Source organism: Seriola lalandi, unplaced genomic scaffold (genome assembly GCF_002814215.2).
Source record: "Seriola lalandi dorsalis isolate HSWRI2012SDOR001 ecotype SW California unplaced genomic scaffold, Sedor1 jcf7180002054544, whole genome shotgun sequence".
NCBI classification, from domain to species: Eukaryota; Metazoa; Chordata; class Actinopteri; order Carangiformes; family Carangidae; genus Seriola; species Seriola lalandi.
Genome location: NW_019525097.1, coordinates 4940134 through 4950784, shown reverse-complemented (window position 1 = coordinate 4950784; position 10651 = coordinate 4940134). Strand labels below are relative to the sequence as shown.

Here is a 10651-nt window from a genome sequence, read left to right as displayed (position 1 = left end):
TACAGTAAAGACCAGGTTCAGAGAAAAAAAGGGGAATTGCAAACCAAAAATAAAAGGCCGCCAATATAGTCACACTGAAACTGTAAGTTTGCAATCCCAGTTTTCTTTGCATTTTCATTAACACACAAAATGAATCCCATGCCTTTCTCCACACAGTCAGGAATATTGGCTTAGAATTAGTCACATTTAAAGTTTCTCTGTGGAGAGTTTGACCTTTAGTAGCACTATGGAGCTGTTTTTCTATGCATCAGCCCTTGTTTTGTTTATCTCACACAAGTGCTTGAGGATGCAGAAGAAGACTGCTTGATAGTAAACATGGGTGTAAACAATGCTGAATTAAAAATACTTAAAAAGCTAGAGCACAAAGTTATACACAATGCATTTTGGTGATTAACACTGTAAATGTTATGGCATTTCATTACATCATAAAATGATAGCTATTTCACAAAACCAACACACATATAAATAGCTTTTGTAAATTGCTTTATAATAATCATGGTATCTTGTAAAAAGAAGAAGAAGTGTAAAAAGTGTAAAAAGAAGAAACTGAAACATAGTTCATTTACAAGAAAACTGCACAGGGCAACTCTTAATATAGATTGTTTAAAAAATACTAGATTCGGCATATAAACTATTCATAAAGCATTGTTGTAAAATTGGCAGAATGTGTAGGTGTGATGTAAACGAAAAAAAGAATGGTATCGTTTACAGAAATTATTTTTCACTTTTATTTTGAAAATAGCATCACTTCCGCTAGTCGCGTTTTTCTAGTTGTAGCGTGTGTGTGTGTGTGTGTGTGTGTGTGTGTGTGTGTGTGTGTGTGTGTGTGTGTGTGTGTGTGTGTGCACTGGGGATTCCCCCGCTTGACAAAAACAGCTTACCCTTTCAGATGTCAGCTCTTCCCCTTCTTACCTTTCATTGCTCATATGCTATCGGCCTGGAGCTCTGCTGTTACCGGATATTTAGACGACGGGCAGCCGTTACGACTCTTTTTTTGCTTGTTTTAACCCATTTCACCAAGTTTGTGATGACTGTACCTCGTTTTAAAGCTTTTTTAACACTTTTTTTTTAACAGTCTATAATCGATTTTTTTTTTTTTTTTTTTTTTTTCTTTAAATAAAACTGGAGGTCCGTAGCTGGATGGTAATGTATTATCGGTCAGTGGAATGAAACGCAGCGGCTCACTCCTCTGGTTTCACAAAGGAGCGGTGGTTTCCTCAGGTGTCAGCACTCTATCCTCGGAGTCCGGTCACATCACCGAGCACCGGGCGGCGACAACAACCCCGAGAAGCCTCTAAGTACTCTGGGAAGGAGGGAGGGGGAAACCCAGCGAGGCCAGCACCAGCACCAGCACCCGCTATGGCGTCGGACGACTGTAGTAAAGATGACTTGCTGGAATTCGCAGGAGAGAACCGCACAGACTCGGGCATTGACTCGTACCGCTCCATGCTGAAGTCGGAGGAGCCCCGGGATCCCGGCACGGACATCAGCGGGCCGAGGGAGAAGTTCTCCACCGTGGAGGAGCGCCTGGATTCTGCCTACGGCTCCTCGTCCATCACGGGGGAGAGTCTGACAGAGTTAGTGGAGAGCTGCACGCTTTCCGGCGACCAGGAGGAGCAAACACACAGCTCTGAACTCTCTGAACAGGAGGAGAACTTGCTCACAACTATTACTGAAGAGGGAGACACGTAGGTTTTTATTTACTATCCAAACTTCTCATAAAAAAAAAAAAGCAAACCATTTCTGTGTTGCACACTGGTGGGTGAGGTTCAGAAGTGGTGTCTGGCATTTTAACCGTTTCTCTTAACATTTTGACCAGTGTTTTCACCAATAACGTTTGCTGGGTCTGTCATGAAGTAGTCTGCAGTGTCGTACAATGAGCAAAACTTTGGGGGGAAAAGATGAAATTTAGTCTTCAATTTACCACAGTTTTTAAATTGGCCCCTGTAAAGTGATATTCAACTTCTCCACCCCCTTCTCTCTGAGCATAACTATATTAACTGTAATTACCACCGTCTCTTAGCACCCAGATTCACTTGACAATGCGTTAAAAGCAGCAATGTTTTACATTTCAGAGGGTGGATACAGGGAACCATGAAAATGGCTCTAAATTATGAGATGATGAAATTTCTGATTAATTATCTGCCCTCTGATCTCTTCAACCCAGCTGGTGCTTGAAGCATTTCATAAATTCTTTTAATCCACTGAAGATGAAGAATTTAAAAACACCCATCAGTGGCAGTTGGTAAATCACACTGAATTTGAGGCACAGTTTTTCCCATGATTCCTGTTTTAAAGGGGATTTCATGTCGGTGTGATACTGCAGACAAATTTAATGAACTTCGTCCGTGTCATGAATTTGGATGGGCTCCTCTGAGTCGTCTCTCAGCCAGAAAACAGAAGTGAAACAGATAGGCCTGGACTTCCCCATGCTGCACAGACAAAGCACATGCTATGAGGCAGCATTGAGGCCTGCTTTTGATCCAAGAAACTTGTCGATCAGGATAGCATAGTGTGTTTGTGCATGCATCGTATCTTTTTATTGCAGGATCCCACGATTCAGAAGCTGCTGCTGCCTCTTATGCTTTTTTTTTTTTTTTTTTCCAAACCAGATGTCTGACTAAAACTGTCTGTATATTACCTGCCAGTAGCTTTTTGCTTCTGTTCTTTTCTCACTTTGAGTCAAGGAAACTGCAGCTTTTTGCACACAACCGGAACACACCATCCTCCACACACAGATTTATCAGCCCATGCAGAACTTCTTCTGTGACCCACTCATCTGTTGTTGCCATGTCATCAGTCTGTTACAGCCCTGAAGCAGGCTTGTTAATGACTCCTGTACATGACTGGAATCCAGCGACTGATGCAGTCACAGCGTTGCAGAAGTGTTGTTGTGTCTCTGACCTCTTTTCATTTCCGCTTGCTGATTGTTGGGGACACATGGTTTCATTCTCACACCCTAACTATAGACACCTGAGAGGGGAAAAAACACCTGAAACACACCACTCTGTTCTGCTTCTACTGAGAGAGAATCGTGCAAACATAAATTTTCCCCTGTGGGATTTTTTTTTAGTTCTTATTCATTCAAGTCTTATTCAAACCAGGAAGTCCCTTTCACACCAAGCCGTTCGCTCACAGAGTTGATTAAGTGCTCGTGCAGATACATTAGCTGCATCAGTCAGTGATGAAAACGATCATGATACTTTATTGTGTGATGCATTATCCTATCATTTATACCAAATAATCTTCTTTTACAATAGATTTTTAAGGAGAATGTTTTTGTTTCCATTCGTTCAGTTTTTTTTCCAGTTTTATGGGTGTTTCAAATTTGGATAAAGGTACTTGTAGCCCATCTTAGCTCACTGATTTAGTTAAGGTCTGCATCTAAAAATGCCAACACACTTTCCCAGAGTCTGAAGTAACACATTCAGATTGCTTGAAAAATAACTTAAAAGATGAATCATTTCATTTCTTCATATTATATTTGGTAATATACTGCACAGATGCTGTACATGGGACCTGTTCTCCCTTTTTTTTTTACAAAACACTTTGACATGTCAGAAAGATGTTTCCCAACCACTTACACAGAAAAAGGTGGTTTGTTGTTTTGTTGCAATAATTGCAAGAAAATACGGTGTCATCTTTATTTTGATAGTAAAGTTTGCAGTACAACAGGAATGAGGAATGAGTCATGTTGTGAGTTGCCTTATGCTTACCCTCTACATAATTATTATGTGTCCCACTGACATATTTTCAAACACATTTTGAATGATTAACAGGAATTTTATCATGCTTAAGAAATAAGTAAATAAGTTTGCCCTAAAATGCCCTTTTTTTATTTATTTTATTTTTTTTGGGGGGGGGGGGGGGGGTGGGGGTGCAAGAGAAAATATCACTCACATATGCAACACAAATAGGTTATATTGATCAACCAGTTAAAAAAGTACCAGTAATATGTCAACCATTGCACAGTAATTGCAAACAGACATTTAATTAATCAGGCACTGTACTGCTATTTATTTAGTATTCTTTTGGTAATGATCAACTGCTTCATCCTCTTAAATCTAATGGAAAATAACATAACCATATTTAAACATGTAACCAACCACTGAGGTAATTTAATCAAATCAAAATAATTTTGCAAGGCTGTATGTAATTCAAAAAGACACAAATGATATTAACATGTACAGCATTTAACAGGAAATCTGAAATTGTCAGTGGTTTGTTCAAAGCAGAAAGCTGAATGAAAGGTCTGCACTGAAACTTAGTTTGAATGTTTGATCCCACACTGTCTGTCTCTGAATAAGTCTGCAGCACCAAACCTTTGGTCAAATGACCTTTACTCTTAAAGAAGATGAGCATCACTTCTAAACTTTCAGAGACCACAGTAACATACGTTTGACAGTACAGTAAAACAACATCCCTCATGCTCATGCTGTTTTTGTGACTAGACATCAGTTTCAGCCTTTGATAACTGAATATACAGATTTAAGCTACACTTTGATTTGAATTCCCTTACACCCCTTTACAGTAGAGACCCTCTCTGGGTCATTCAAGGTTGGTCTTAATTAAGCATAAATTCTTGGTTCCATTTCCTGCTTTTTTGCTACAACTTCCCACTCAGGTTTTGAGGTTAGTGCGTGTTTGTTTTGTTTTGTCGTTTGCTGTGAATGTTTTCACTAAAGCATGAAAAGATGTGCCTACCGATATGCGTTTTAACACGCTCTCATAATTCAACAGCTTATGATGCTATCTTTTTTGCATTGATCAATATCCCAACCACTCAATCTTGCCATTCAGCCCACTGAGTATTAGATTTCGAGATAGTCTCTTGAGATGAATACTGAGGAAAATTGTGCAACATTTTCTCTCGTGTTGAAATACATTTTTTTTTTCTCCACTACTCAATTCTTCTGTTTTTCAATTGCTCAATGTAAGTGAAATTCAGTCTGCAAGTTTCTGCAAGCATATTGAAGAAATATGTGTATTTTTTTTTTTACTACTCCTGTAGATTCCTGCACTTAGCAATCATCCATGAAGACGATATCATCATTCAGCACTTGATAGAGCTATTCCCAAAAGAAGTCCTGGACATCCAAAACAATTTATACCAGGTAAATGCAACACAAATCTTTCCACTACACAAGCATGCTGCAGCTTCCACTGGAATTTTTCAATTTAAAACGACTTCCTCATTATCAGTATCTTGATTGTGGAAACAGTGGCATTATTTATATCTCTGTACTTCCAGAGAATGGCGGTTCCTCTTTATTTGCAGTCCGTCCTCTCTCAGGGACGTCACTGTGGGTGGTTCCAGTGTTAGCTCATAAGGGACTTAGAATGGAAACTCCCCTCCTCTACCTCCTGTAGAAATAGAACCAAAGGGAGCTGTGGAGTGTATCCTTGTGTGGATGTGGGTGGAGGAATTGTTCCAGTTATTCAAGATGTCAGACCAGAGTCTTTGGTTTTTCGTGTAGAAACCAAAGTGAAGTCAGAGCAGACTGACAGAGGTGTCATAAAGAAACATCTGAAGTTAAGAGTCAGCACTTCATGCAGTGACTCAGTTGGCCCTGTGCTCTTTTAGAGTCCACTTTGGTTGTCTAATTTCCTCTCAGTAGTCATTCTAAGACCTCATCTCTGGAGACATTGCCCAGAAGAATTCTTGTTTACCCCTAAAGGTTCTAAAAGAAACCTCATACATTTGCATACTGATTAAAAACAAACAGTAGTTGATGATGCATCTCTGCACTCTTGTTGTGTCTTGCACCACAGCACAGTGCAACCTCAAGACAAGTCTGTTTTTGGACAAAAGGTGCAAGTCTCACTTTATCATTTGGAAACGTTTTGTGTTTATTTCTCTTCATTCATACGTATGACCGACAGCTGAATGCAACAGCTACAGGCCTGTTTCTCTAGGGTTGCTCTAAGACATTCTGAGAAATGCAGGAAGTAGCAGGGGTCAAAGACAAAACATACCAGGGCTGCAGCTACTAATTATTTTTCATTATTGCATAATCCAATTTAAATTTTAGTAATTAGTCAATTGTTTGTAAAATATGGCAGAGACATGTCTTCAGATTGTTTTTGTTTGACAGTCTGCAGTGATAGAAATCATAAAAAGCATCAAACCCTCACATTTCCTTGACAAATTACTTAAATGATTGTTAAAATTGGACTCGTTATGTCAAATAAATGCTATTAAATTTAACCAGAGAGGTGCAGCTTTGATTGCATTACACATCTTTTGTCTTTTCGTGGTCCTCAGAGCCCTTTGCACCTGGCCACCTATCTGAACCTGACAGATGTGGTGAGGAGCCTGGTGGAGAAAGGGGCCAGCCTGGAGCTGCAGGACCAGGATGGGAACACAGCGCTCCACGTGGCCTGCCAGCACGGACAGACAGATTGTGCCAGAGAGATGACCAAAGATGTTTCCCCTAGCAAACTGGCGCCGATCCTTGAGACCCAGAACTGGAGAGGTGAGGGAACCAACTGCTGCAGGGTCTCATCAGCCAACAATTCATTGTTGTTATTAAGGGTCATTTTTATGTGTCTGCATCATCTGTGTGATTATTTGTCAGTGGGTTCTGCTTAGATTGAACTTCCCAGATTATGCAACTTCAGATTTTTTACACTGTCCAAATATAACATGGCCTTTTGATGCTTTTATGCCAAGTCTTGTCTTTAATGTAGCACAAAGTAAAGCATTAACTAGCTTGACATTGCTCAACCAATATAGCATCAGAGGAAACAAGTCTAATATAATTTCGCAGAATGTGACCCTTCTATCTTGCACCATTTTGGAACAGAAGAAATAGCAGTAGCCATAGCCAGATGTGGTGAATTTGCAAAAGCAATACCATGTTGATCTATAGTGTCAGTTTGTCATTTGGAAAAACACATGGTTTTCACAATGCATCGCTTATTCACTTTTGACCTAAAATGAGCCCCACGTTTCCACGTTTCAAACAAGATGTGTACTTGCAGGTCTTGCCTGTCTCCACTTGGCTGCACTGAACAGGCAACATCAGATTATGAAGCTCCTGATGAAAAAGGGAGCGGACCTGAATATCCAGGTTAGTCTGTCAAGTGGGTGGCTCCTTATTTTGCTACATTATATGGATTATCTTTTTAATAACTAGGCTATACTTAAAGGGTGAATCCACACTGAATCTTTCATCTCCCACACTAGAAGGTTGTATATATATAATTTGCTGTAAAATAACCCTTTAAATAAGTTTCAAATTGTCCTTGAATTCAAAAACTAAGCTGACACCGACTCCGACCTGCTACTCACAAGACTTCAGCTGCATATCTGAAAGAAGTTTAATTAGTCTCTGCGTAGGGTTACCCTGCAGTATACTCCATTTCATCCAGTAATGTGCCAGTATTTATAATCACACTTATCCCTTTCAGACTCTGTTTACTGCTCCTGGTCTGATGTTGTTTTTCATGTCTATAAATCAGCTGCACCTGTGCAATGCTGATAGTGATATAAGCTGAGCTCTGAGCTGAGCTTCCTGCAGGATTCATGGAGACATAATTAGATATGAGATATGAGATATGATAACGCTGGACTGGCCGGCCAATCTTAACTTTCTATTGAAGGAAGGGAACATGGTGGTCAGTCCCAAAACTACCCCAGACATTCCTCTCAGTTTAACTCACCAGCCTTAAATACCACTCTGCCTCACATGCTGTGTATTGAATTATTGTTGTTATTATCATTAATGATAATATTATTATTGTTGTTGTGAGAACATCTGTGTCCTTTTCTTCCATGCTTGCAGAAAGCCAAAATTGGAAGTTACTATGTGCTGCTTACAATCAGAAAAATATCAAACTAATACAAATTATTAAAAATAAAATGACCTATTTTATATTGTTGTATCATTTGTGTAGCTCTGGCTTTATTTAAAGCCTTTCTCGTTGTCTTTTTCCATCTACACCCCTCACAGGAAGGAACCAGTGGGAAAACAGCTCTTCACCTCGGCGTGGAGCTGCATGACATCAAATCAGTGCGTCTGCTGCTCAGCAGGGGAGCCAATGTGGACGCTACCATGTTTAACGGCTGCACACCCCTGCATCTCGCAGTGGGGAGGCAGGACGCCACCATCGCCAACCTCCTCTGCCAGTCTGGCGCCGACACAATGCTGCGAAATATGGAGGACGAGACGGCACTGGATCTGGCTGATGGCAATGATGATGTAAGTTGTTATGATTACTATTATTGCCAGTGTAGTGTCAGTCCTACATACGCTGTTCTGCTGCAGTAAAAACTCACCAGAGCATCAATTATGTATTAATCTGCGGCTTAAAAAAAGTCCCCAACAAATTCACTATTTACACCTTTTGGGGAAATGTTTGCTAAAAGCTTAAGTGCCCAACTGTTTCAGAAAATGAGTTAGCCTAAAAAAATAGAAGAATATCATTGTTGGTTTTGGTCCTTTAATGAGATTTGTTGACAAGTAAAATGTAGACACCAGCCCTATCCTTAAAGTTCCCACTCTTCCATAACTTCAACTATACTGCAATACACTACAAGAATACTAAGTGTCAGACATATTGCTTTTCCTATCATTTTAGAAGGACAGCAGTGGATTGTTAAAGAAGGCATTAATAAAAATTTGACCTTTTGTATCCTTGTTTTTCAGATTCTGGCTCTATTTCCTTTTGATGACATCCAGATATCTGGGAGGTCTGTGGTCGGTGTGAAGTTCTGAGCTGAATCATAGGCTGAATAAGATTTTTGAAATTGTCTTGAGCTTCACTGCGGCCGGAATTGTTCTGAAATAGCTGTATTTGCGCTGTTTTTATTGAATAGTGCCTTTATTTGTAGTACACTCTGATTTGATCTATATTTATCTATTGTGTAGACAAATATGCGCACCGTATAAATCCTAGTTCCCTCTGACAAAGAGTGATTCTGCTTAATTGAGCACTGATAAAACAAATCAATGTTTCTGAGTCATTGGCTCAATTGTTTTGCAAACTTTCTATCAGCATGTTCAGTGTCCATAAAAAAATTCTACCTCTTCATCATATTAATCTAGTTTTAATGGCTAGAGAAGGAACATGCAAATTGCTTTGTTTCAAAGTTTCTCAAACTTTATCAGTGCTGACTGCCTTTGTATAGTTATGGAAGTACAATATGTTTCTGTGTCTGAAACTCTGGGAATGTGACCTTTCATCGCGCCCTCAAAGAAGGCTTTTTGTGGAGTGTAATCACAGGTCCGAAAAACACCTGCAGTCCAGAGAAGACAAACTAATTACACCCCTGCTTTTTCTTAGAAAACTGATAACCCACTTATCTTTAATAAAACATAAAATGCAGCTTCATCTTTCTGATCTTTTAGGATCTTTTGTGAAACAGGTTTCTCTATTTATCTCATTGTAGCCATCATCTGCAGAAATCTGGTCTTTGGTGTGTAATTACATTGGCTTGTCTAGTTAACATAAGCAGTTCATTTATTTTGTAATAAAATGGGAAAAAAAACGAACTTCATATTGTGTATCTTTCTTGGTAAGGGGGGGGGTTACAGTCATCAGTGATGTGTATGATATCTGTACACACCCAAACATAATGGACAATATCTGTGTAGTCATCATTATTGTTGTTGGTGTGACTGGCAAGAACTTAGAGCAAATAGATCCCATCACAAATTTAAACAGTAAACTATAATGAGCGGACTTCATAACAAAACTCTTTCATGAAAACAACCCAGTTCTTTTCTTTGTTTCCTCTCAGCTGCTTTTTATAAGGTTTATCTTTTGTTTTCATGTTAGTGGCTTCCTCCTGATGGTCCCTCTGATACAATGGCTGTGGAGCGGCTGGAAATTCCACTCAGCTGTATCTCTTTTATAAACACATACCCACAGCAAGACAATTTGAATAATTGGTACTCACTTCATGTTCATATAGGGATATTAGCCAAAATAAATAGCTTTCTCTTGGTCAGGCAGACTGTGTTGTAAGGGTGTGACAGTGTGGTATTTAAGTCATTGTGGTGACAGCTAGTAAATAGGCATTCTCTCACCTAGAACAGAGTTGTGAAACTATACTTACTTCCCCATTGAGCCTGTGATCTGGGAAACCCTGCTGCTATTTGTATTGTGCTCACTACAGGTCATGCTGGTTTTTCCATTGGAAAATAAATGTGAAAAAATTAGATAAGCAAGTTTCAACCACCATTGAGTATGCAACAACACATTTTCCTTCTTTGAATGAGGTGGGATTGTTTTAATAACACTACATTATTAATACTGTCATAAAGGCCTTAATTACTGTCCTTCAACCATCACATTAGTCTATTGCTTTTACACCAATACTATGCAGAATCAAATATTGCCTTGCATTGCTGGCAATGACATCATTTGAACAGGAATCTCAGAATTTCCACTGTTACAGGGATGCACCATGGCGAATTATACTGTAGGAACTGCTGTTAATCATGTGAAGTACTATTGCTGTAATATGTAGGCCTATTTGTCACACATATACAAGAGTGTGTGGTGAATAATTAACCACAGCATTGATTCTTATGCTGTTTTATGCAGTGTAACGTATGTGTCAGACAAACCTCATACTATTAAGTTTATTGCTTAAAAGCAGTGGTTGAAGATGTACTCAGATGATTTACTTAAGTAAAAGTAA

The 10651-nt window shown here is 39.3% G+C and overlaps 1 protein-coding gene across 1 annotated transcript; it reads left to right on the top strand.

The window, feature by feature from the left end:
• The first annotated feature begins 882 nt into the window (after positions 1-882).
• On the top strand, positions 883-9497 carry nfkbie (nuclear factor of kappa light polypeptide gene enhancer in B-cells inhibitor, epsilon). Its single transcript, XM_023415169.2, has 6 exons — positions 883-1688; positions 5012-5114; positions 6266-6476; positions 6985-7073; positions 7956-8204; positions 8652-9497. Exons 1-6 carry the CDS (start codon positions 1360-1362, stop codon positions 8718-8720), a joined length of 1050 nt encoding a protein of 349 aa, XP_023270937.1. The 5' UTR covers positions 883-1359; the 3' UTR covers positions 8721-9497.
• The last annotated feature ends 1154 nt before the right edge of the window (positions 9498-10651 follow it).

Coding starts and splice junctions, on each gene's coding strand:
- nfkbie (XM_023415169.2), top strand. CDS start 1,360: ATGGCGTCGGACGACTGTAGTAAAGATGACTTGCTGGAATTCGCAGGA. Junction 5,115..6,265: donor TCCAAAACAATTTATACCAG/GTAAATGCAACA, acceptor CGTGGTCCTCAG/AGCCCTTTGCACCTGGCCAC. Junction 7,074..7,955: donor GAGCGGACCTGAATATCCAG/GTTAGTCTGTCA, acceptor CACCCCTCACAG/GAAGGAACCAGTGGGAAAAC.